The 27,089-nt window shown below is 44.5% G+C and overlaps 1 protein-coding gene across 42 annotated transcripts in view; it reads left to right on the forward strand.

Annotated features, from left to right (window-relative positions):
• The window catches only part of DOCK9 (dedicator of cytokinesis 9), a 322,918-nt gene that overhangs the window by 105,682 nt on the left and 190,147 nt on the right, over positions 1-27,089 (forward strand). For 15 of the 42 annotated variants that reach the window (XR_016212732.1, XR_016212735.1, XR_011378719.2 and 12 more), the window contains exon 1: positions 19,506-19,965. The exons of 26 other annotated variants lie outside the window; for them this stretch is intronic. Coding sequence is in view for 13 of the 16 variants with exons in the window: in XM_070048647.2 (XP_069904748.2) it covers positions 19,840-19,965 (126 nt within the window). In the remaining 3 variants the exon portion in view is untranslated. Of the gene's footprint in view, positions 1-19,503; positions 19,966-27,089 lie in introns of those variants that run through there. One more of the 42 variants, XM_017343565.4, reaches the window with a different exon arrangement.

Here is a 27,089-nt window from a genome sequence, read left to right on the forward strand (position 1 = left end):
AAGTGCTGTGTTTTACTTATTTGGTTTTAAAGTTTATTTATTTATTTGAAAGCCAAAGTTACAGAGAGAGGGAGAGACACAGAGAGGGCTTCCATCTGCTGGTTCACTTCCCAGATGGCCACAATGACCAGGGCTGGGCCAGGCTGAAGCTAGGAGCCAGGAGCTTCATTCAGGTCTCCCAGGGGCTTGAACACTTGCGCCATCTTCCTGTGCTTTTCCTAGACCATTAGCAGGGAGCTGGACTAGAAGTGGAGCAGCAGGGACACAAACTGGCAACCATATGGGATGCTGGCTTCACAGGTGGTAACTTTACCTGCTACGCCACCACGCCAGCCCCGGTGATGTATTTTATTTTATTTTATTTTATTTATTTCATGATTTTATTTATTTGAGAGGTAGCGTTACAGACAGTGAGAGGGAGAGACAGAAAGGTCTTCCCTCTGCTGGTTCACTCCCCAGATGGCTACAATGACTGGAGCTGAGCCAATCCGAAGCCAGGAGCCAGGTGCTTCTTCTCCATCTCCCGTAGGTGCGGGGGTCCAAGCACTTGGGCCACCTTCCACTGCTTTCCCAGGCCACAGCAGAGAGCTGGACTTGAAGTGGAACAGCTGGTACCAGAACTGGCACCCATATGGGCTGCTGGTGCTGCAGGCAGAGGATTAACCTACTGTGCCACAGTGCCGGTCCTGATGTGTTTTAGAGTAAGTGTCCTGTGCATGTTTGCCACACACTTTGACCGCACTTTCAGCAAGGCCCCTTTTCATGTTTGCAGGTTATGGGAGGGGAGCACACGTCTCTGTCTTCTTTTTGTTGAGCCAGTTGAGAAATGAGTCAAGACTGGGCTTAGCACACTGGCCTTTCTCTGGCCTTCAGGAGACCCCCCCCCCCCCAACTTTTGTGTAAAGATATGTTATTTATTTACTATTGGCAGGTCAACTTAATTCAAAGTCATCATACAATAAAATATAAACAATAAAATCAAGTAAGATAAAGGATTAGATTATCCCTTCCAAGTCAGAAGTTCTTTGATTTTGAAATTGATTTTTGGAATCTATGGATGATACAAGGGACCATAAGGTACAGGCCAGTTGGACTATGAAGAATTAAATAGCTGTGTAATATTAGTCTTGATCTTAGCTCCGGATGGATTTAGAAGGTATAAGTTAGCTACTGATGAATTGTGATTAGTACTTAGGGTCTGGAAAAATGTGTGGCCACTGCCCTTGTTGGGTTCTGGTTTTCATCATGGACATGCGGTGAATGGGAAGGAAGGCTCCTGGTAATTAGCGGAAGCATCTGTGTTACCAAGGGCTCCATCCTTGGCCAGCATCCTCTTTTAAGGTGATGTCATGACTTTTATTGTTTTATCCTCCACCTGCCTATATGTTATCTTCTGCTATTTCTGCATCTCATCCAGTGCTTGTGTGGCCTTCTGTCATTGTGTGCCTATAGCCCTTTAATGGCTTCCCATTAAGCTCAGGTTAAAACGTGCACTCCTTTATATGCCTATCCTGTCCAACAGGGCATAGTGCCTACATCACCAGGTTCATCACATGCTGTTCTGCCCTGGAACATAGTGCAAAGCCTCGTGGGCCAGCTTTCAGCTTCTCAGGGAGGGAAATCTCTGTTTTGCCTCTGGGCCTTCACAGTATGCTATCCCTTCACCTGTTAACTCCCATGCACAGGGCTATTGTGAAATCCAGTACCCACTTTTCCTTCTGGCTGCCTTTGAAGTATCTGCCTCAAAGAAGGTTCATTTGACCTCTGGCTAGTTAAGCATCTTCTATTAAAGGAGAGAGGATTGCTGCTTTATTCACAGATAAAGGATACATTATATTAGTAGCATAATTTAAAAGAAGGTATGCAGACTAAATTAATTGATCTTGATGAGGGGCAATTGCAAATACATGCATGTGTATATGTGTGGGGTCATATACCGTAATGATATTTCAGTTAAAAACACCTCATGTTCCATGGTAGTCTCATATGATTCTGTTGCCTAGTGATGTTGTAACTGTCAGGGTAGTTACACTCTATGATGTTCACACAATGATGGGATCACCTATTAATGTGTTACCCAGAATGTATCTCTTTCCTTAAGCCACACATAACTGTATATGCATATATAGTATATGCGCATACATGTGGTTGTAAATAGTGTGGTTATATAAAAATGTAATTACAGGATGAACACACTGAGCTCTCTGGTCCCACATTCTTTTGTTGCATAAGATTTAACATTTGTAAACTAATTCTTTCTGATCCTTAGCATTGTTGACATTTGGGACTGGATAGCTCTTTGCTGTGAGGGGTTGTCCTCTGCATTGTAGGATGTTTAGTGGGGCCCCTGTCCTCTACCCATCAGATCTTAGTAGCAAACATCTTTTTACACAAGTTGTTCCAACCACAAGTGTGTCCAGATGTGATCTGGAGGAGGCTAAAGTCAGTCACCCTGAGCTGGGAACGGATAGATGAGGCTGTCTGATGCTTCAGACACAGTGGATGGTACAAAACCCGTGTGCTCAGAGCAAGCCCAGGGGAGGTAGAACAGGTGCCTGTCTGGATCAGAGTCCCGTACTAGGAGATAGCATGTGTGCTCCTGCTTCTGCTGGGACTCAGGTTAGAACCCTGCACCTGCAGTGGTTGTTTCATTCTGGGCTTTTCTTAAATGGATAAGTTGATTTTTTTTTTAAAGCACCAGTGCAATTCTCTTTAAGAGCCTACTCAAACCACCTTTGCTAGGAGTCTTCCTTTGATTTATTCCTGTGAGTGTTTGATTGCCTCCCTGCAAGGCAGCCACATGCTGGCCCTTTGACTGTGACCAGTCTTTTTTTTTTTTTTTTTTCAGTGCAGAAATTAGAAAAATAAGAAAAATGTTGTAAGTGCTTTACAATTTACTTCTATTTGAAAATTAAAAAAAAAAACACTTCAAAGATTGTCATTCCTAGTTTGTGTGTATATGTTTTAATAGCATTTCTTTATAAAACAGAGATAATGGTTAATACTGTGTTGTTTTGAGTTTTGTATTTTAGTATACTAAATGTTGAAACCTATGACATAACACCTGATAAAATTAAATGGATAGTACACATGAGACTTCTTTGAAAGTAGGTATCAAAAATTATCTTGCATTGTAACTTGATATTAAGGTATATTATTGAATATAATATCATAGTTTTTTTTTCCTTTGAGGTAAAACTCCTTTATTCCTTTGAATTTTCAGTGTAAGCAAATTCTATATATTAGTTGTAAAATTCTATAGTGAGAAAAACATTTAATGAACTTCTTAATAAACTATTTAATCGCTTTTTCCTCCCTAATTGGTCACAAAGGGACTTTCAGATTTCTGTATGAAGCAAAGAATATGCTTAGCTGAAACTCGTCCTGCTGAGTGCTGGCGTAGGCCTGCTCTCAGTGCTGCAACCCGATGAGCCCTGGGGAAGAGATTTAACTGAGCATTTTTGTTCCTGTTGCCTATTAGTCCAAATATTTGGGATGGGGATGGAAACTTGGTATGCTGTAAATTAGGCTATGATTTTGAGAACATTGTTTACATTGATCTTAGAGGTTCATCTGTTCCATTGATGAATCTTGCAGATACTCAGGAGCGTTAATATTTGGCTTTTCGTCCAGTTTGGTGAGTTGGGACTTTGTTGTTTTGGTTTATCCTGAAGAGTAGGGAAGAGGGCGCTCAGAGCTGAACAGCTGCAAAGCACTCCTCTTCGTGTTGTCCCTCTAGTCTCTGACTTCCTCAGCCCATCACAAGCCCTTCTGCCTGCCTTTCTTCACCACAGTTTGTCAGTGCTGCTTGTATCTCTCCAAGATAATTAGCCATTCCTCTCTCATCAGGTTGACTAGCACCTGGTGAATACAGTAGACACTGTGGGCATATAAATTACGTATCTTTTCCTCAGCACAGTTTTTAAATAATTTCCTTATCGAATCTCCCACAAGCATCTTTGTAAATTGAAGGCAAGTGTTAACTCTACTTAGAACACACACACAGCAGTTATGCATCAGTTAAATGGTTTCTCAGGCCACAGAATGAGATATAATAAATGAGTGGTTGGTTGATTGCACAATTATGATTTTGGAGTCTCATAATGGGTCCATAATGATCAAGTTACCATGGTGTGCACCTGCCACTTTCCCAGGAATTTTGTAAGTAAAGATTAACAGATGTTCATGTTCACTTGAGAATTATTATTTTTATTATTACATAAGCCATGAGAAGGAAGGCTCTGCTTTGAAGTTCTCATGGACAAGGCAGAGTCCAGAGTCCTACTGCAGAATATAATGCTCTTGGTCCTGCCTCTGGCTTTTTCTCCCTCTACTGCATTTCCTTCTGTGTGGTTGCCTCAATGAAAGTCTTGCTGTTCCTCAGACATGCGAAGCTCTTCCAACCCTCTCGGCCTTTTTATGTAGTTTATGTAGTTTCTTTTCCCTTGAATGTTTTTTCCTGTCTTCACTGCTTGACAGGATCTTGCTTACCCTTTAAGGCTTTGCTCTGTGTGTTTCCTGGAGCAGGAGGTGCACCTGGGAACCTGGTGGAGCTGCAGATTCTCAGCTGGATTCCAGACCTATTGAGTCAGGTCTTTGGAATTGGAGGGGCTGGAGGAGGGGAGGCTGAAGGCGGCTTTTGGGAGGTGATGAGGGGAGACTTGGATGCCGCTAGTGCTTGTCGCGTGCCTGCCTGCTGTAGTTGGATCTCCTGGAGAGGTTTAGTAGAAGACTCACCCTCTGGGTGATCCTGACAAATGCAGTGGCACCACTTTTAGACATCATGCAAATGGCACCACATCTCTGAAGCTTATCTTGACGACTCTTGAGCAGAAAGTAAACCTTCCTTCCTGTCGTGGTATTTTTTTTTTTCATATTGTATTAATTAGGCAAGGCATAGGCCAGCTGCTGTAACCAAGTTGCAGTAATTCACACTGTAAATATAATTTTTTTTCTCACTTTTGAAACCATCTGGTGGGTATACGTTGGGTGGTCTTCCATGTGATGACTCAGGAGCCTCCTTCCCTTACGTCTGTTGCCAGGACCTCCTTGGAGGCTTCCTGGATTCCTTGTATTCACTCAACCCGCAGGCAGAGGGAGGGAGCAAGGATGTCTGAGCAGCTTGTTCTGTGACTGCACCTAGGTTTTGCTACCTCACTGTTTTCCACATTCCTTTCGGCTAGATCTGATTCCGTAGTTTCAGCTGCCAAGGAGATTGGAAATGTAGCCTTTTTCTCTCTTTTTTTTAAATTTATTTTTTATTTATTTGAAAGGCAGAGTTAACAGAGAGGAGAGGATACATCTTCCATTCACTCCCCAAATGGCTACAATGGCCAAGCTGGGCCAGGCTGAAACCAGGAGCCCAGAGCTTCTTCTGGATCTCCCCTGTGGGGACAGGGGCCCAGGCCATCTTCTATTGCTTTTCCAGGTGCAGTAGCAGGGAGCTGGATTGGAAGTGGAGCAGCCAGAGTTCAAACCAGTGCCTATATGGGATGTCAACATTGCAGGCAGTGGCTTAACCTGTTGTGTCACTATGCTGGCCCCAGAAACATGGCCTTTCTGTATGAGTAGAAAGAAAAGATAAGATTAGGGGACCAGCTAGGCCAAAAAAATGTTTTTATGTATGTACTTTTATGTATTTATAATTGTTCATAAATTTATATAAATGTATTTTATGTGTAATTTTACCTTTTTAAGTCTCTGCATTAAAAACATTAAAGATGATGGAATTGATTTTAATAATAATGTCTTTAAACCAGTATATTCAAAATGTTATTAAACATGTAATCAGTAAGAAAATCTATTAAAGTATTTTAGATTGTTTCTGCTGTACAGCCTTTGACGCCCAGTGTTCAGCACAATTTGGTTTGACTAGCCAGCAGTCATGGAGCCCACATGTCTAGTGACCCCCATACTGGACAGCACAGGTCTTGCCAGTCCCTGCCACATTTGGTATTGAAAGTATTTGCATCCCTTGTATACCACTTTTAGATATCTCACTCTCCCCACCAGTTTATGTGTTCCTTGTGTCTCATTCCTCACACCGCGCTAAGCAGGCAAAGGAATTTAATGCATGGACTAACTCATTCCTGAATGGGTTTGTGAATAAATGTGATTCTTTCAGTCACTTCCGTGAAAAAGTTCCTAAGGTGTTCTCTTTGGTGATCAGTGCTGAGTCGCACAGTCTGACAAAAGCAGTGTCTCCCAAGGAGGGATAAAGTGACCTTCATGAGCTGTGGAGTTACCGTGTATTGCCGAATTGCAGGATTGTAGATGAGAGGAGCCTGATAGTTGGGTGATCTGCTGTCCTCATGTTGTGGATGTATGTCCCTGAGATAAGGGGAGATGTGCTGGTGGCCCGCCAGCCCCGGGCAGTGAATCTGCCAACACTTTTGGTCGATTGTACTTGATTGCAGTGAATCTAGAAGTCCTGTGTTTTACCCCTCATAAATTAATGAGCGTCTGCTGTGGTATGTGCCGTGGTTATTTAAAAATGAGACATTGGGGAAAGTGTTAACATGGTCCAAATTTAAGCATTCTGCCCCAAAAACTAAAAAAAAAATTATTTTTATTTTTATTTCACTGTCTTTTTTGTAAGTCTTATGTCAGGGACTAGGCAGGCTCATAAAAGTTATGTCACTACAGTGTGTAGTCTGAGCAGCAAATTCTATTTAGAAGGATGATGATAGTACCTCGAGCCAGTGTATTAGATGGGGGCATTTTTTTTTTCTTTCCATCACAGGTCTCCTTGCAGTGAACTACAGAGGATGCATATGGAGGATGTGACTTTGGCCTTTATTCTGTTTGTGGCAAGGAGAAAGGAAACCTTAGAAATGGGCTTTGCTCTTCTACAAACAGATTACTTCACTGCTTTTAGCTAGCATTCATCCTATAATTGTCACAAATTTGAAGTTTAATGAGATCTTGTCACAGTCTGCAAGCAAATAAGGTGTTCCTGATGGAACTGTAGGCAAGGAAATGCTAGGGCTGGCTGTACTCTGGATCCTCTTTAGGAAAGCGGGCTGCTGAGCATTCGATCACACCATTAAAAAGACCAAGAGATGTGTGAAACTCCTGCTCTGGAGGGCCTTCCTTGGGGTTGAAATAGGAATGCTTTTCATTTTAGGGGCTAGCGAGGAGCAGGGAAGGTGGGGACTGGTGTTTGTGGTGGAAGAACCCTCCACTAAGTTTTCTTTTTTCAAAAATGTCAGCCAAGTAGAAAATGACCAGTCATTACTGAGTCACAGTCTGCCATGGCATTTAGGATAAGGCTGTGTGTGTTCCATCCTGGGGAGGGGACCTGACTCCACCCCCTCCTTTCAGCCAGATACTATCATCAGTGTCATACCTGTGCAGGGATATTTCTGGGACCTCCTCCATGTTTCCTTGTATTGTTTCTCTGTTTAACATTGTAGGTGTTCTTTCTGTAGCATAAGTTATTAATTAAGATCAGTGATTCGAGAACATAGATGGCTAAAAGCCTGCAGCACAGATAATATCTGGGAGCTGTGAAAAATATAGGTCCTGGGGCCTTAGCTCAAGATTCCAGTTCAGAAGTTCTGGGTGAGGTCTTTGGAATCTGTGTTACATTATTGTTGTTGTTGTTGTTTTAAAATTCCCAAAATGACTTGATGCACAACTAGTTTGGCAGCTCCTACAAGGCAGCAAGGCAGGGTCTTGTCTCGCATTGCCTCATTTTATCTGGAGTATGGAGAAGGAAGACATTCTTTAGGACTGAGTATTCTCGTGGGCCTTGTGAAAACAGGCCTCAAGCCGAACCTTGAGAGGCGAGCGGTTGTCTGCGCAGTCTGGCGGGTCAAGCTCAGAAGGAGGTGGGGGACATTCCATATGGACTGCATTTCTGGAGGCATGAAGGTGAGGTGACCAGAGGCAACACAGTATTCTTTGTGCTAAGGTTTTGGGCCAGGAAGGGGTGAGTAGGGCAGGAGAGATGTGGAGGGTTCAGGGCCTTGCCAGTCCGGGGAGGGGGGGTGGTGAGGGGTAGATCCAGGCCCGAGGTGGCAGCTCAGTGACTGGGGGAAGCGCTGTCTTAACCACTAAGTGCTGTGCCCCGGGAGTGCCATCTGAGGGTGTACCCTTTGCCCTTTCCTCCCTCTGGGGAGTTAACAGGAGAGGGAGGTCTCAGGCCTTCCTTCTGCTTGTCCCCTTTCCTCACAGGACCCCCCACATTATCCATTAGCAGGTTCACCCCGGTGCCAACAAGCAAATAAAAGGAAAAGGTTTCAAGGAAGAGTGCTCCAGAAGTATTTCTTTTGAGAAAGAGGAATGTATATTTGGCTTGAGCTTCTAAGTCTTTCATGTTGTAGGTGGTATCTAAAGATTCTGATCATCTGTAGCTTTAAAAATAGACATAGGGTGGGTGTTTGGCCTGGCAATTAAGATTTGTTAAGATGCCCACCTCCCACCTTGGAGTGCCTACCTGGGTTCAAGTTCTGCCTCTGCTCCTGATTCCAGTGTCCTGCTGATGTAGACCCCGGGAAGCAGTGGTGATGACTTAACCAGTTGGGTGCCTGCCATCCGTGTAGGAGACCCAGACTGTTTTTAGCTCTGCCCACTCATGGCTATTGCAGGCTTTTGGGGGGTGAACCAGTAAATGAGAACTCTCTCTGCCTCTCAAATAGAATTAAAATAGGTATTGATTTGATTTTGATGGTTGAGGAAAGGAAAAATTACCTCTTAATGGTTTGTTTAGTGATTTTGCCGTGTAACAGCCCTGTGATCTTGGACTAAGACTTTAACTTCTGTGCCTCAATTTCCTCCTCTGTGGAATGAGACCTATCTCATGATCATTGGAGGAACAGGTATAAGCAGAGTGCTCAACCTGGTGGCTCATACCTAGTAAGTCATATTGGACCCTGAGGCCATAGAAAAAAGTGAGTAATACCGATCCTGTTTTAAAGGTTTTTTTTTTGTTTGTTTGTTTGTTTTTCTTTTTTAAGGATTTACTTGAAAGGCAGAGTTACAGACAGAGCAAGAGAAAGAGAGAGATACATCTTCTATCCCATCCTGGTTTACCCCAAAATGTGTGCAAAGGCCCGGGGGGCCAGGCCAAACTTAGGAGTTTGGAGCTCCATCCAGGTCTCTCATGTGGGTGACAGGGGCCAAGCACTTGGGCCTTGCTCTGCTGCTTTCCCAGGCACATTAGCAGAGAGCTGGATGGGGAGTGGAGCATCCGGGACTCAAAATGGTACCCATAGGCAATGCCAACGTTGCAAGTGTCAGCCTAACCCACTGTGCCACAACACTGACCCTTCTTTTTCTGTTTTTTATTTCAGAGGTAAAGAGTGAGCCAGAGAGCACTCTCATCTGCCAGTTCACTCTTCAGATGCCCACAATAACTAGGGCTGGGGCTGGGCTGGGGCTGGGCTGGGGCTGAAGCTAGGAGCCAAGTCTCCCACATGGATGGCAGAAACCCAATTATTTGAGCCATCACAGCTGCCTCCCAGGGTTTGCATTGGCAGAAAACTGGAATCAGGAGCCAGAGCCAGGAATCAAAGTCAGGTATTTTGATGTTAGACACCAGCATCTTAACCACTAAGCTAAATGCCTGCGTTCTGATCCTGTCTTTATTTTGAAGTTTGTTATCATGGCTTTTTAAGGTTTTTTTTTGGAAGGCAGAGAGAAATAAACAGAGATCTTCTGTCTACTAGTTTGTTTCCCAAATGTTTGTAGCAGCCAGAATTGGGCCAGGTTGAAGCTAGGAGCCAGGAGCTCTATCTGGTTTCCAGCATGGGTGGTAGGGGCCCAAGTGCTTGAGCCATCATCTGTTCTCTTGCAAGTGAATATTAGCGGTAACCTGGAATGGGGAGCGGAGCCAGGACTGGAACCCAGGCTCTCTGATATGGGATGTGGATGTCCCAAGGGGTATCCTAACCACCATGCCAAATGCCCACTTTATTTTGATTTTTATTTAAGTATTTCATTAAAAATTTATTTTATTTACTGAGTTTTTGGTGCTGTTGTGAATTTCTTTCTTAAAGCAAGTACCTTGCTTATCTGATGCTCGTCGTAGCCTTGCAGGAAGCACCACATAAATATTAGCTACTTTTGTGGACATTATTTCCCAAGTGGTAATAAATGGCCTTAAAAATTTTTTTGTAGTGTGTTTAGCTTAAAGCAATTCATGCTTATTAGAGAAAGTTTAAGGAATGCAGACAAGTAGAAAGAATGGGAAAAGTCTTGTATTCCATATTTCAGATATAATCACAATTAACATTGTGTTTCCTTATATTTTCTGTTCTAATATTTTCAGGCCTTGGAAAACTATTCAGTATTCTCTGTGGCTTCCCTAAGGAGATGTATGTTCAAAAGGAAGATAAAACTTATGTTTGAAATAAAAATTAAAATCCTGTATTGTTACTACATTTATGATTAATTTGGGAGCATAGTTCCAAAGCATAGTAACTGTCTGAAGGTAGAATAAGCTGTTTAGTTTCTGTGAACAGTAATGCCTAGTTACAGTGTTATATTGCAGGGCCAAATTAAACTGAATTGAATAAGATATATGTCAAATGTCCGAGGACTCTGTAAATGTTTTCCTTACTCACCTTTGCCATGGTTAAAACAAAAAGTATTGACTTCTGGATTTTTAAAAAAAGATTTATTTATGGCCGGCGCCGCGGCTCACTAGGCTAATCCTCCGCCTAGCGGCGCCAGCACACCGGGTTCTAGTCCAAGTCGGGGCGCCGGATTCTGTCCCGGTTGCCCCTCTTCCAGGCCAGCCCTCTGCTGTGGCCAGGGAGTGCAGTGGAGGATGGCCCAAGTGCTTGGGCCCTGCACCCCATGGGAGACCAGGAAAAGCACCTGGCTCCTGGCTCCTGCCATCGGATCAGCACGGTGCGCCGGCCGCAGTGCGCCGGCCGCGGCGGCCATTGGAGGGTGAACCAACGGCAAAGGAGGCCCTTTCTCTCTGTCTCTCTCTCTCTCACTGTCCACTCTGCCTGTCAAAAAAAAAAAAAAAAAAAAAAGATTTATTTATTTGAAAGGCAGAGTTACAGAGAGGCACAGAGAGAGAGAGAAATCTTCCATCCACTGGTTTACTCCCCAGATGGCCGCAATGGCCGGAGCTGTGCCAATCCGAAGCCTAGGAGCCAGGAGTTTCTTCTGGGTCTCCCACGCGGGTGCAGGGGCCCAAGCATTTGGGCCGTCTTGCACTGCTTTTCCCAGGCCATAGCAGAGAGCTGGACTGGAAGTGGAGCAGCCGGGACTCGAATCCGTGTCATATGGGATGGCGGCACTGCAGGTGGCAGCTTTACCCGCTACACCACGGCACTGGCCTTGACTTCTGGATTTTGTTGTGGGCAAAACGTAAATGGGAGAGTGTGTCTCCCGAGCTTCTGATGCTCTGTGTGACATCGGAAGCCTCATTTATTTTACATTTAACCTGCTGACTTGGAAGTGACAAGATGACCGGCCCCTGTTTGTAGAGGGGTGAGTGCAGTACTCACATCCACTGGCCTCCTGGTTGTCAGAGCCTGACTTTTTTAACCGTACTTTTACTGCAAGAGTTTTTCACCTTGTTTGGGAAGAGAAAGATAAATCCCATTGTGCTGTGTGTAATTCCTTTTGAAAATTTATTTCGGTTGATGAAAATAACCGTGTGTATTTATGGGGTGCAGTGTGATGTTTCCATATGTTTACTTGGTGGAATGATTAGACCATGCTAATTAACACACCTGTCGCTTCACAATTTTATGAATTTTGGGGGTGTTTAAAATCTAAGTCTGTGTGACTTTGAGGTTGGAGATGCAGCAGAGGTGCAGTTAGGCTGCTCAGCAGCTTCAGGAATAACAATGTGAGAGCTCCCCCAAGCCCTGCCAAGGCTGCCATGCGTTCCTTCCTCTGCCCCTCTCCAGATCACTTGGGAAATCAGTCACAGTGAGCAGTGAGCGAGGAGGAAAGAGAAGGCCCTGATTCAGGCTGCAGGATGGAAGGGGCAGGGGGTCCTTGCTGCTGCTGCTGCTGTTATCTCCTGGAAGGGATGTAACTCACTGAGTTTTCCAAGAGGGATTTCCCAGCTATTGTTGAGGGGTTGGTGTTACTTCACCTGATCATTGTCTTCTAAATGAAAGCAAAATTAAACCAGAAGCAGGAAATGCCACAGCCCCCTGTGCGGATTCTCCACGTGGTGGACTTTCCCCTTGCAGCCTGGCGACGTTGACCTTTTTTGGGAAGTTGGGTGTCCAGTTTTTGGAGTTCCACATCCCTACTCCCTGACTGCCATGAGCGGTGCCCCCTGAGAGTGCTCAGAGCTGTGCAGCCCTTGCAGCTTGTTCCATCTCTGTTCTGTGTGTGTCAGGATGGTCCCCTGGCCTGGCACCTTGTAAACTCTGATGGAGTGTGCTTTAAGGGAAAGGAACACACACAAGTAAAGATTTTCTGAGACCTTCATAAACTTAGAGGATGGTAATTTACGGTTTTCACTGGGATGCTTTGGGAGGTGGACTTGGGGAACAGTGAAAGTAAGTGAATATTTGTGTTCTGGTTAGAATTGAATGATGCATTTTATTAAGAAAGAAAACCATGCTTGCTTTTTTAAAAAAGATTTTTTTAAAAAAATTGTTTTTCTCATGAAGAATACGTTCTCTGACCCTTAGCTTCAACATTTGTGGTGCACTGAGGGGAGGTAGAAAATTCCAGCTCCTGTGAACCCTGCTGAGGGTCAGGTCTGCGGTGAGTCATACCAAGGTGCAGCAGCTCCGTCGTCTATTCTAGATTACGTTTATGAATTGTCTACCGTGTACACAGTGCCGTGCCAGGAAATGGGGGAACATAGACCCCTCCTTTCCCTGCCACTGCTGAAAGCTGTCGCCGGAGAGATAAACACAGAAGGGGAGAGAAACTCCAAGCAAGGTCCAGCCCAGGTCTCGGTAACCCACAACAGTAGTTTAATTTCCTGAGAAAAATCCCAGGCACATGGTGTTTTCCTTGGCTTTGTACATTTCTGCTCTAAACTAAGTGATCGATTATGATCAAAATGAATTGATAGTTTATAGAAAAAACTGTTGGTGTCCAGAGCTTAAGAACTGTTTCTAGACTGAAGGGATCCTAGCTCTTCAGTGAATTCACTTGAGTGTTCCTGTGACCACGTACGCTGCTTTAGGATGAGAGAGTAGAGCAGGGACCAAAACCAGGGAAACTCTGCCCTGGGGTGGATCTGCTTTTGCTTAGGGGCGAGGAGGGTGGTTTAGCCAGACTTTAAACAAATTTTAAAAAATAGAGTCTAGGACAACGCCAGGTAGTGACAAAGGCTGTGGAAAAATGAAAACATGTTACAGATGGGGGTTGGGCTGTCTTTACTGAGAAGCTTCCCGAACACTCCGCAGCCACAGGCAAAGCCTCGTTGGCCACAGGAGGCACGTCCATAATCCGTGTGACTCTGCTGAGCTTCGTTTCTTCATCTGGAAACAGATTGCTTAGGGCCTGTAGTCTGACGCTCCAGTATCTTGGGCGCGCCCAAGATCTGAGTGACAGGGGGCAGTGGCCTTCCCACGGCTGCCTTTTTCAGTAACATCATAGGTTGCGTTCATCTCGTGCCGGCTTCTCAGCTCTGCCCTGCTCCCTTGGAAATCAGAGTCTGACACATTTAGAAATCTATCCACTCTCACCACTCTCACTCTTTTTGCCCCTTTTTTTTTGGTGCATATAATAGGGCAATGCGGTTTTTAAATTTAACATTCTACTAGGTGGTTTTCTCCCAAATGCTATCAATCAGGGAAGTTCTAATACTTAATGTTATTGATGTTTAGAACTATAGAGGTGTTTTGGTGTTATGTCCTTCATTCTGCAGGTAAAGTTTGTGGGTTCCAGTGACACCGCGGTTGAGTGGCACAGTGGGGGGTAGAGCCTCAGTGTGATCTTCCCCTGTACCATTATTTCATAATCCAGCACATTCGTTTATTTCTGAGTCAGGAAGTGATAGGAGTTTTTGTACAAAACATACAGACTGGAGAGCTTTGGCAAGAGGAAATTGTGAATTACCAGAGGTAATCGGTAGTCTCATTCTGTTGTATGTAAGTGATATTCGGAGCATTTTCTCAGTGTTATTAGAAGTTCTTAGAAAGTGATTTTCATTGTTTATATTATTTGTCCTGTTTTGGAGCTGTAAATATTGGCCCTGCATTGTTTTCCTGGGGTTAAGCTTCATATAACAACCCACTGGCTGACTTAGCCTTCAGCCTCCTGGTGAATAGACTGTGCACGTGCTGCCTCTGCTAAGTGCCATCTAAGGGTGTTTAAATTGCTGCTGTTATCCCTACTTAAGCAGAATCTGAGCCTGCTAGCCTGGAGACATTTGTGTCTCAAAACTTAGGTAGGCTCTCTAGCTCTTCTCTCCCTTTTTGTCCTCTTTGAGTGGCGGGTCTTCAGTTGGTCCCCTCTCTGAGAACTAATTGAACTCACAAGTAGGCATAGTTCTGTGTGTAATTTTTAGAAGGTTCATGGTTTACCTTCCCCCCAAATTCAACTTTGGATTCTTGGCTAAGAAACTCCAGACTGGATGATAATGTAGCTTATATTTCTGTGATTATTTGGTTAAATATCTAATGATCAGAATAACTGAGGTGAACGTCACACTTTGTATCAGAGTAGCTGATTTTATCTCTTCTTCTAAAGAGGTCCCGGAGGGTTTTCACTGAGAAATCCTCTCCTTTTCCCCTCTACCTGCCCCCACACGTAGTGTTCTTGTTGTCTCTCTCTATGCTGCTGTATTTGACTGCTTGCTCTCTTCCTCCCCTGAATCCACTGCCTGCGATGCTATCCTGTTTTCTCTGTTTGGCTGCTTCTAGTGCTTTCTGTCTACCACGTGTTTGTTTATTTTAGAAGACAGATCCTTTTCCTGACACCTTTTCTTTTCTTTGGCCAGCACGTTGGCCAGTAACAATACATTGTGGAAAATCTTTAGTCATTTGCTCCTTTTTGCAGTTTTTCTCAATTTCTGCTTATTCTATTTTCCCAGAACAAGAGAACAAGAATGGTCACTTTGGGTGGAAATATTGATAGACTTGTGTGTGTGTATGCTTGCGTGTATGAGTTTTTTCTTTTGCTTTGAAGTTACTTATAATATTTTGAATGCCCTGCTGATATGCCAAGAATCCTTAATTAAGAGCTAGATATTCTATTTGATTGATATAGTTAGTATTTACTCTTTATGCAGTTATTCATCATTTGGTTATTAGCTATAGCAAATAATGTGTCAAAATTTATGAAGACTCATTGCCATAAACAAGTTACTTGTACTTTTTAAAGATTCAGTTGTACTGTTTCCAAATACACTTTTGACTGAAAAAAGTCCAGTGATTTTCCAGAATAACATTTTCGTAGCGAGGAGAAAGGAACATCTGAATTGTCAGTGACTTGTCCATTGGGATTTGATGATTAGGAGTGGTTGAAAACTTCTGCCTTAATTTGGACCTTTAACAGCTGAAAATGTGTGTGAATATTTTTGCAAGCACTCCATTTCCCTGTAGGCTAAAGGTGATTAGTGACACAAAACTCATACCAGCGTTCAGTTCAGCAAATGCTTGTTGAGTTCTGCTGGTCCCTGAGAAACCGGAGTCTCCCAGGTGGTTAAGATACTGTCCCTGCCCTCAGGGAGGAGTGTAATGAAAGGCAGACTGTGAAAAGCTTGCTAATAGAGGTAGAAGTAGCAGTTCCAGGATAGACAGAGGAGGAGCGGGTTCAGCCTGGCTGGGGGCCCAGGGGAGGCGTCCTGGGGAATGGGCATTGACGCCGGATGTTGGGTGCAGTGCAGACCTCTGGGTGGGAGGCTCCCTTGACTTCTTAGTCTGGTGCAGGTTATTTTCAGAAGAAGAGGGACATGGGGTTTTAGAGTCCAACATTAACTTTCCTCGAACAGTGCCCCCAGAAAATTTCTCAAATTTCCAGTGAAGTTTTTGTGGTTTTGAGGACCCAACCTATAGAATGGTTTCTATGTGTATTAGCATTTGAGAACTGAAACCTGCATGCAGAAGCCTGGGAAGTGTTCCTATCTGTTCTAACAGTAAAACTCCATGCCCTTAATACATGCTCCTATTGGAGTTTGTTGTTCAACACACGAGTTGGTGTGTGAAGGAGTTGGAGGTCCGTAGGATCTCAGTGAATGTTTGCGTGGAGTTTGAATCTGGAAGACCAACATACATCTTGTTCTTTTAAATGTTGAAAAGAATTTTGCCACCACCCTCCTGTTCTAAAACAGCATTTCCTCTAGTGACTGCGCTGACACACGATCTCCTCATGCCCTCACGTTCATCTCAGGAGCCCGGTAGAGAAACCACATCCTATTTGCAGGTTTAGGGTCTGAGGTCGAATCCAGTATCCTGTGACTCTCCTTGACCATCAGATTTCAAAGTGTCCATCTGTCTAAAAGGAGCAATACAGGACGGGAGTGCTTATGTGGCCCGAGAAGTTCTGCAGTGGGAAAGCTGACAGTCGCGTCTCCATTTCTCAAGTTAGGCCCTCAAAATTTCCTCCTTTTGTAAGTAGGACCACTTGAAGGTGATAGACTTAGACAGCTGGTTTGCTGTTAGTATTGCTTTACTTTCATGGGACTTAAGTGTGATGCCCTGAGACGGGGTAAGAAACAGTTGTGCCTACTTTGTTGCTGCATTCTTATAAATATGATGAGAACTTTGTCTTGTACATTGATCAGCCCCCTTTATATAAATGTCTGTAACAAACTTAAAGAAGTCTACTTGCATTATGATTTGGTGTATTTTCTCGTTCTGATGAAGTAAACTGTGAGAACTAATCATATTTGCCCTTTTTCCCTGGCTACTCAAAAGCTCGAAGCCAACTTGACTGTAAAAGAAATCGAAAGTCATTGCCAGGTTTTTGAAAAATAAAGGAAAGCTGCAAGAAGATGGCTGGCTGATGGCCTGAACATGGGGGTTCAAGACGAATGTTTGAAGGCAGCTGTCATAATCAAGCAGTAAAGAGGGAAGGGTGATTGGTTGGTTTTTAATTGCTAAAGCTCTTTGTAATGTGCTGTAGCCACACAGTTGGAGTTGTCATTTTAGATCGTCCCAAGTCCTGAATTGAAGACTAATGTTCACTTCTTTAAGCTGAAATAGCAACAGCAGCAATAGTAGTTACCATTAAATGAACACTTAGCATGCACCAGGCTTATGAAGATTATTATGAGATCTTTTTACCTCTCCTCTAAATGTCCTTGATGGAATTATACAGAGATCCTGTTGTGCTGACTGGCACTGTGCTTTTTAACCATTTGGCTCAACTTAGTTTCATGGTTGAGGATATGTATCCTGGATTCATTTTGCGACTGCTTACTGTGTTACTTGGTGCGTATCTAACCTCTCTGTGCATAAATCTGTTAAATGGGGATAACCGTGTTGCTTAGGGATGTTATGAGAATTCAGCAGATTAGTATCATGGCTAGTGTTGTGGTGCAGTGGGTTAAGCTGCTGCTTCTGACGCTGGCATCCCATAACAGGGCACCAGTTCAAGTCAGTCTGCTCTGCCTCCGATCCAGCTCCCTGCCAATGCTCCTGGGAAAGCAGATGACTCGAGTATTTGGGGCCCTGCTACCCATGTGGGAAACCCAGATGGAGTTCTGACTCCTGGATTCCACGTGGCCCAGCCTGAGCTGTTGTGACCATTTAGGGGTGAACCAGCACATGGAAGATCGGACTCTGTCTCTGTCACTCTGCCTTTCAAATAAAGAAAATAAAGCTTTAACAAGTGAATAAATAATAACTATGACAAGGCTTGGACATGAGGAGCACTTACAGTATTTGTCAAATAAATAGCTTTTAAAGTTTTTTTTTTTTTTAAACCAGAGTATTTTGACCCAACAAATAGGACAGCATTTCTCTTTTTAAAGTTTAAAAACTGTGGTGGTTTGATGATGATGAGATATTTAGAATTTTTTTTGAACCACTTCAAAAAGATTTTTGAATTGGTTATATCATCGTTCATGAAGTCCCACCTTATCTGTTATGTGGCTGCATCCTCTCTTACTTCTCTTAGAGGATGTGTTTCTAAGTTTTGATTTAGCTGTGATTTGAATTCTACACATGTGAGTATGTAACTGAGACTCTTGGATTGTTTTTCCTGTTCTCTTATATAGTTATTTATTTATTTATTTATTTGATAGGCAGAGTGGACAGTGAGAGAGAGAGACAGAGAGAAAGGTCTTCCTTTGCCGTTGGTTCACCCTCCAATGGCCGCCATGGCTGGCGCGCTGCAGCCAGCACACCGCGCTGATCCAATGGCAGGAGCCAGGTACTTCTCCTGGTCTCCCATGGGGTGCAGGGCCCAAGCACTTGGGCCATCCTCCACTGCACTCCCGGGCCATAGCAGAGAGCTGGCCTGGAAGAGGGGCAACCGGGACAGAATCCAGCGCCCAGACTTGGACTAGAACCCGGTGTGCCGGCGCCGCAAGGTAGAGGATTAGCCTAGTGAGCCACGGCACTGGCTTCTCTTATATAGTCTTACACAGGTAGATTTTAAAAATTCATAGATCGTGTTTTGGATTCCAGATTTGGTGGAAGAACTTGAAGTTACCCTGAAAAATTACTGAAGGAAAACCACGTACTTTTAGAAGACAGTTCTAGAGGCCACTCCTTTTCCTTACGGGCTCATTGATCCTTTGTGGTTCATCACAAAATCGGTGCCCACACTCCTGGTGTCCGAGTGGCCGAGACTCAGCTTAGTTGCTGGAGGGAAGGAGGCCACGTGGGCAAGGGTGGGCTCTTAGCTCCTGCACTGCCTCGGTGGAGTTCCCGCGGCTACTCTGCTTGGAAAGTGGGACCCTTGTACGTGTATCTTGTATTAGGGTGTGTGTGTCTCCCGGGGTAAGGCACCTGATGTTGCTCTATGCTGACTTGACTTGTTGCTTGCCACTGCTTCTGTTATCTTGTCTTACCAAATGCTCCGTGATTTCCCGGAAGTTAAGCAGAGCAAGTGGGAGAAGCAGAAGTGCACCCTACAGCACAAGTGCAGAGTAATACCTAGTCCCATCTTTAATGCTCATTTTCCATGTAACTTTTAAGCAAATCTCTCTAACGGGATTTATTATATTTAAAGTTTCTTCTTAGAAAGTGATTTAAAAAATGAACTCTGTTGTTAATGTGAGGAAGTAATAAACATTGTAGACTTTAGGGAAAACACATTTTACTACCGTCATGATTTGTGGTATCCCATGAAAATGTTTGATGACCTCATCGTTCTGGCATGAAACAGCAGGTAAATGTGGTTGTGCCTGCTGTGGTCTGTCCTGCAGGGGAGAAACTCCTCTCTCGGGTACAGGAAACAGGGACACCTTTGCTGCTTGCTGGTCCCCGCTTTGATCAGCAGCCAGGTGTTTGGTGTTTAGCTGTAACACAAGTGAAAGCATTCCAAAACTGTAAAATTTTCTAACAACCAGACAACCTAGCTGGCTCTTTTATGCTCTGTGAACTTTGGGTTTGAAGAAGTCTGACTGACTGCTTTTCCTTTAAACACTGCACTATTTGGATTCAGGTTGATTTGGCCCACTCCGCATGGAGCAGACACAATAGGGCTGGTCTTTATCGGAGAGGCAGGACACTGTGTATTGTTCAGTTTCGGGCTTGTTTTCCTTTGGCCTGCAGTCAGGAACCTCCCATTTTCTGAGCAGTAGTAACACCCCTGGAGGCTGGCCTTTGCTGTCATGCTTCCCCACCCCACAGGCTCTGCAGACCCAGCCAGAAGGGGTTCACTTGTGCCTGGGAAGCCAGTTTCCTTTCCTTTCTTGGGCCACTGGCATGTGTGTGCCTTGCACAGCCAGGAACTTGCAGCTGTCCCAGTTGCAGACTTTCTGACTTGTGTTTTCAGCGGAGAATGCAGGCTGATAAATGCAGGACAAGTAGTAGAACTGTCAGAAAGGAGCTGGTGATTGAGTCTCCCCTTCAGCACAAGGATGCAGCTCAGGGAGAAGTGGAAGCAGAGAGCCCTGGCCCAGTGCTGGTAAGAGGGTCTTCACACCATCGCCATGTCTTCCCACACAGGCGTGCGTGTGTGTGTGTGTGTGTGTGCGTGTGGGTGGTTGATACCTCTTGCCTCTGATTTTAAAAGTTGCTCGTCCTGTCTCTCGTGAACCTCTCTCTCTGTCTCTTTGCCTCTAGGCTTATTTCAGTTCCACTTGAGTTTTCCTTTTTGAGGAATGAAACGTTGGTATTTTGTGAAAGAAGTGGTCTCCAGGAGACTTCTTGGTATGGAACAATTGTGTATTATTCAAAACTATGTCCCACCTCTCTGCAGTGTTTCCAAATGGAAACCGAAGGAGGCATCTTTTATTGCAACTATAGGGTTGAAAAAGATGTGCTTTGCAAAGTTAAAAACTTTTTCTGCATTATTTGTGTTATTGAGAAAATGAGGTAGGTGCCATTGGGGCATTTTAAGGAAACATAACTATTCAAATTACATGTGTTCTTTGTCAGTCATTTTAGCATTAGCTTTTTGCCTTGATCAAAGTAGGAAAGAACTTAAACTGCAAACCAGCTGGCACAAAGCTCTGTTCTCAACATTGGCTAAGCTCTCCGCAGTTTGGATAAAGTCAAGTGCTCCAGAGGACTTTGCAGGGAAGAATGTGAAAAATGGTTACGTTGCCATCAATGAGTAGGTTGTGCTTCTCTCTTGGAATTTCTTTAGTACAATAAAAGCACATAAATTTTTAAGCAAGCTGCAAAAACCACCAATATGCTCGGCTGAGGGGACAATTGAGCCTTTCAAAGGATCTGTTAAAGGGATTGTTAAACTAGTACTTACGGCTTTTATGCAGTTATTTTTTAATAAGGAGGTTCAGTTGCTATTACCATAAAATGTTTGGTTACTAATTTACTTAAATTTCAATTAATGTGTAGGAATCTGAATAAAAACGTCCCTGTAGCAGATTTGATTTGAGCCAAATTGCTCTCCTCTGTGACACACGAGACTGCCTCCTGTGAAGATTGCTTTACTTTCAAAATTACATTACTGACTCTGAGCTGAGAGGGTCCATGGTAAGACGCGACATGCTTTTTCACCGCAGGTTTTGGAGAGTGAGGTTTTGTTTCTTTCTCACGCTTTGGCATATTGTTGAGAAGTGTTATTCGTGGCCTCAGGTTCCTTTCTGCTAGCAGAGCAGCTCGTGTGTCTGTGGAGTCACTTCAGCCACTTCGTGCTTTATCGATTTCACCGCCTGGAGCTCCAGCTGATGTAGCTTATGATTTCTTGGAGGAAGTTGTGTGGTTTCGGTTTCCTTGGGAATATTCTTAAAAATATGCCGTCAGTGATTCTCCAGATGTGTAGAAATATTTGTTTAGAGGATTGAATACACTATAAAAGATTTTTTTTTTTTTTAAATCACACAGTGACTTTTTAAAACCCTGCTTCTTTCTAGTGCTCAACACATTGGCTGCTCGTGTCCAGTTGCTTGTTTAGGTCAGCTCTCACGCTGGGCAGTTCCAACGGGAGCTCTTTCTGCACTGCAGTGGCTAAGGCTGTGCTGCTGTAGCTTTGCCTGGCAGCAAGGCACTTGTGAGAGCCCAGGAGTTCCAGGTGGGTGGGGAGCTCCAGCTCCGTGCACCTGCAGAGGCGTGAGAGGCCAAGACAGCAGGGACAGAACAACACTGTCCTATCTGACAGTGTTTCTTTTCATCCAGCAGGGTAAGCAGGATAAAAAGAGTTCGTATCAGATAAGAGAAGCAAGGTTATTTAAGCAGGGCCAATGCCCAGCGCAGATCTCTGGCCTGTGACTGGCTGCACATTGCCACTGAGACTCCAATAAGCTCCCTACAATACAGCTTGTTTCCCGTTGTGAAGAAGTGTGCAGACATAGTCGTGAGAACTGCTTGATGCAGTACTTTCCATTATTATAAATCAGTGATCCATGTACTGGCTGAGAAACCCCACGTTTGGCCATAATTTGAATGAGTTATGCCTAGAGACATTTAAATGTACTTCATTCAGGAAATGGCATTTTGGTGTCAAGTTTTACTGGTATTATGTACACAAACAGTCCTTGGGGGAGGAAATATTTAGAAAGAATAAGAGCAATTAATGCATGTAAGAAGAAATGTATGTAGTGTAGAAATGGGAAAAACACTGCGCTTTATCCATATTCTCCAAAGGTGACCACTATGAATCACTTGGCTTATATATGCCCAGACTTTGTCCTGTGCATAAAGAAGCATGACTTTATGTGTGCATGTGTTCGTATGTATGAGTAATAGTATAATTCGGGAAAATATAATAGTACAGTAGATTTCTGTGTTGATTTTTCTCCAAGCACACATCAAGAACATCTTTCTTTGTAACTATATATTGATTTAGGTCATTATTTTAATGGCTACATACTATTCCCATTTATGTTTATCCCTTAATTTTATGGTTACCCAATTTGAGTTTGAGTCTTTGCAGTTAGTGCCAATGCCACAGTGAAGGTACTGGTGTGCTAGCCAGAAATATTACTTGTTCCATAGCCTTTCTGTCTGACATATCCTATTGAATTTATATCTGGCGGTCATTTTTTCCCTTTACCAGGGTAACACTCAAAGATCCCTTGAGTACTGGCTGCTTGTCCAGTGCTAGGGAAAGCCAGAGTTCCTAAGGGAAATGTGTACTGGGGCTTCATAAAGTCTGAGAATGCAGACTCAACTTACAGGCACTTAGGCAGGTGGGTATTATCTCCTGCATTTTGACCGAAAGTAGGGGAGGAACCCCGTGGTGCAGCGTCCCACTCGTGTCCAGGCTCACCGCCAAACCCATTGCGACATGGCTCTGTGGGCTGTGAATTCCTAACAAGGGGAACAATCAGGATACTCCTCATGTCTCCATGTTAGTTGTTCTGCTTACACCTGAATACATATTTTTGACTCCCAAAACTGCAAAGTAATTCCTGGAAATTTTTATTCTGTTCATTGCTGCTCTGTGTTTAGAGGGAAAGGGTGTGGCCTGAAAGAGTCATGAGTGACTGGGTTGTGTGTCACTCGTGCGGCCTCTTCATTGGGTTCCTTTCATGGTAAGGACTGCAGCACAGGTGTTATTTGGGGAACTGTCAAGGTTGAAAGGTTAGAGAAGAGCTGAATTTTCACATCTTTGGTGTACTCCTTGGGTATTTTTTGCAAAGTATCTTCCAAGAAACATCTTTTGGGTTCTTCCTATTTTCTTGGGATTTTCAAGTGGCAACTTCTTTTGAGTTCTTACTTTAGCTTTTGAATTAACTCATGATCACATTAGCAGAATAGCTATGTCAAAAAACAGCATGTGTGCCCTGCATAGAAAGGGCTGGAAAAGACTTGTCTTGTGGTAGGACTGCTCAGTACACGACTTGGGAACTCTTGTTCCCAAAGCAGAGGGAAGCAGACTGGAACATCTTTTTTATCCCTGAAGTTCTGTTTGCTCTAGAAGTAGCAGACTAAGTGAGCTAAGGCATCAACTCTAAAGTATAAGTTCTTGGGTAATGATTATGGCATTACTATCCTGTAAGACTTTAGATTACTGTGATTGAGTTAATTCAATTAGACTAAGAAAGCCTTTCTGCATTCATATAGACAACTTTAGAAATGATTAATGTTATCTCATGGATGATACCTAATGACTAGTGTTTTTTGTTTGTTTGTTTTTAAAATATTGAGTGGCAAAAGAAGTTCCTGCCAACTGTATGTAGTGATACTCTCAGGTGACCAAATCAAGCCACCAGACTTCAGTTATGTGCTTTGTGTGTTTCCCCTTTGTTTTTATTTGTAGTTCATTCATCTCACATTTTTTTTTTTTTTTTTTTTTTTTTTTTGTTTTTTGACAGGCAGAGTGGACAGTGAGAGAGAGAGAGACAGAGAGAAAGGTCTTCCTTTGCCGTTGGTTCACCCTCCAATGGCCGCCGCGGCCAGCGCGCTGCGGCCGGCGCACCGCGCTGATCTGATGGCAGGAGCCAGGAGCCAGGAGCCAGGTGCTTTTCCTGGTCTCCCATGAGGTGCAGGGCCCAAGCACCTGGGCCATCCTCCACTGCACTCCCTGGCCACAGCAGAGGGCTGGCCTGGAAGAGGGGCAACCGGGACAGAATCCGGCGCCCCGACCGGGACTAGAACCCGGTGTGCCGGCGCCGCTAGGCGGAGGATTAGCCTAGTGAGCCGCGGCGCCGGCCTCATCTCACATTTAAGTACTGATTTTCCAGACTTATTGTACAGTGCACTAGGGATTGGGAGGCCTTCTCTCTCCAGGCAGCAAGGACTGGATAAGGAAGATGTTCATTCAGAAATACTTTCAGCTGACTTCACACAGTCAGTGCTAAGGTCACCCCTGCTTTCCAAACACTTATGCAAACAACATCTAAATCACCATCAGCTCCAGAAAGGGACCTCGAATTTTTAGCACCTAATGCAGGCAAGGCGGAGCTTTCCAGAGATCATAGAGTGCCTTGAGTGTTCATCTGACAGTTTGTATCAACCAGCTTCCACCTGGTTACACCTACTTTGTGTAATAGGTGGAGTGGCTGGTGAAAGGCTTGGGGGAGGGGCGTGGGGGGTGGAGGAGGAGAGGCAGGGGGATGGGGAATGAATTTAACAATACCATGACACATGATTAAATGTTTAACAGACACATGATTATTGTGGCCAAATAGCTACAGAAGACAGCATCTGTGCTGTAAGTTCAAAGGACTCGACAGGACTCGGTTCTGGTTTGATTGTTAGTGTAGTCACGCTATCCCAGAGAAGGGATACTCGCTCCCTTTTATAACACTGAGCTGCTTTTACATCCTGGGATTCGTATCCACCCAGCTCTGGCGTGTTTCTGTTCTCATGATCTGTCTTCAGTGTAGAGGCAGAATTGCTGGTCACTGTTCTTTATAGCCAAGTAATGCCAGTTGTCTTTGTCTGTCTGTCTGTCTCACATGGCAAACACAGGGTGCTTTGCTTGTCCCAGGCAGTGTTTCATTGCTTGTCCCAGGCAGTGTTTCATGCCCGTTATGTTATCTCAGGTGGTCCTCAGAGCTTGAGGAGGCAAGTGCGGAAACAGCACAGAGAGGTTAGGCACACCTTTAGTAAGTGGCAGAGCAGGATTGTGAGCTCCTCATCAGGTTTTCTAAAATCCGTACCTGGACAGAAATGCACAGTTCATTAACAAAAATGATAGTTGTTTGAGTGCAGCATTAGAACTATAAAGATGTGGGACTGGCATTGGTGTAGGGGGTTAAAACTGCTGCTTGAGATACCAGCGTCCCATAGTGGTGTGCTGCTTTGAGTCCTGGCTGTTCCACTTCCGATGCAGCTTCCTCCTGATGTGTCTGGGAAGGCAGAGGAAGACGACCCAAGTGCCTGGGTCCTGCTACCCATGTGGGAGACTCGGATGGAGTTATTGGCTCCTGGGTTTGGCCTGGCCTATCCCTGACTATGGAGGCCATTTGAGGAGTGAGCTAGCAGATGAAAAATCTCTCTCTCTCTCCCTGTCACTCTTCCTTTCAGAGAATAAATCTTTTTTTTTTCTAAAAGGAGTATGAAGATGAAAGAAAGGCAAAAACATATTGCCCTTAAAAAACTTAAAAATTTTTAGAGTAAGGCCACTTTATCAGAACAGTAGTAATTGAACAGAATAAAGAGGATGGTTGTACCTGAAGAAGTTGGAAATATTAACACACACACACACACACACACACACACACACACAGTTGTGTGAGGATTCCTTCTTTTCTCGGCTGTCATCTTCCATGAAGTATGATCTCAGCATAGGTTGATGGAACAGCTGAGAGTCTGGAGGCATCTTTATTTATTTTTATTATTCATTTACAGCATGGCCTTGGATAATCCTGAAATGGGCACTGTGGTCCCTAAAGTATTTGAAAGATGCTCCCATTTGCCCAGGTCTGTTCCCCTCCTTGGAAGGCAGAGGCAGAATACAAGGTTCCAGGTTCAGTAGCTGGTGCCACAGGTGGACCAGTAGAAAGCACTGTGGACACCAGAGACCCAGTGTTGATTCCAGATCTGCCTCTCAATCTCTGTGGATCATCACCACATCACCCCAACCTCCCGGACTTGTCTCCTCCCCTGTTAAAGGAGAAGCAGGTCCTAAATAATGCGTGAGGTCTCCCCAGGGGCTCCAACTCTCTGCTGCAGTGTTAGTGTCTTTAATCCCAGAATAACCTGTGATGGAGTCAGCTTTAGGATCCTGGAGTTCTACTTCAGATTTTAAGCTTAGTCTTAAAAAAAAAAATATTGTTTGAGTTTTAGGTTGTTTGAGTTGCAAAATGGGAAATGGGTCTCCACTCAATGTAAGAAGTAAGAGCAGTGAGTGGGCTGGTCCCCCAGAAGTGAACAAAAGGGTATCAAATACACAGTGGGGGGGGGGGAACACCGGACAGGAGGTACGAGAAGCCCTCGCGTGCACCCGCAGATAGCATATGACCGACTGTGAGGATTATTTTAGAACCTAGAGGGCTTGGAAATTATAGTTTCTCTTCAACTCTCCTGTCATGTGGTATAGAAAGTGCCAAGGTCCTCAGCGCTCCCTTTCAAGTCTCGGTGCCACTTACCAGTGGGTCTCTGAGGGCTCTGCTGGGGAGTAGCTGGTCTCGTGAGGCTGTTCTGAGCACCTCCTTGCTGTGGAGATTGTCACTGCCAAGGGAAAGGCAGCAGCAAGTGGTGCCCTGGAGACCCCTCACCACTAAAGGTTCTCAGCACTGCTGGTTCACGCCCCCTCCTGTCCCATGCGATCTTTGCTTACTCTGAGCCACGCTCCATCCAGCTACAGGCCACTGCTTCCAAAGCACAGAGATGGTTGTTAATTTCTTGCTTAAAACCCTCCTCCCACTCTCCTTTTCGGAAAAGTCAAAAAATGGCCTTCTTGACTCACAGCGGCTGACCCTGAACCTGCTCCTGGCCTCCTCGCCTGTGGCTTCAAAACCTGTCCCAACTCAACCTGTCCTCCAGCTGGAGGGCTTTTCACAGCTGGGCAAAGCTCTGCCTTTGTCCGCATGCACAGCACTTGAAAGGAGGAAGTCCCGCCTCAAGCCCCAGCTCACACCCTCTCCCCACATCTCCCAGCAGATCGTGCGTCCCCTGGCCTGTCATGACGTAATAATTCCAGCGTTGTAGTAGCCCCCTGTCATGACGTCGTGA

Source organism: Oryctolagus cuniculus, chromosome 9, assembly GCF_051225735.1.
Source record: "Oryctolagus cuniculus isolate XC-2025 breed Fujian yellow rabbit chromosome 9, ASM5122573v1, whole genome shotgun sequence".
In the NCBI taxonomy this organism is placed as follows: Eukaryota; Metazoa; Chordata; class Mammalia; order Lagomorpha; family Leporidae; genus Oryctolagus; species Oryctolagus cuniculus.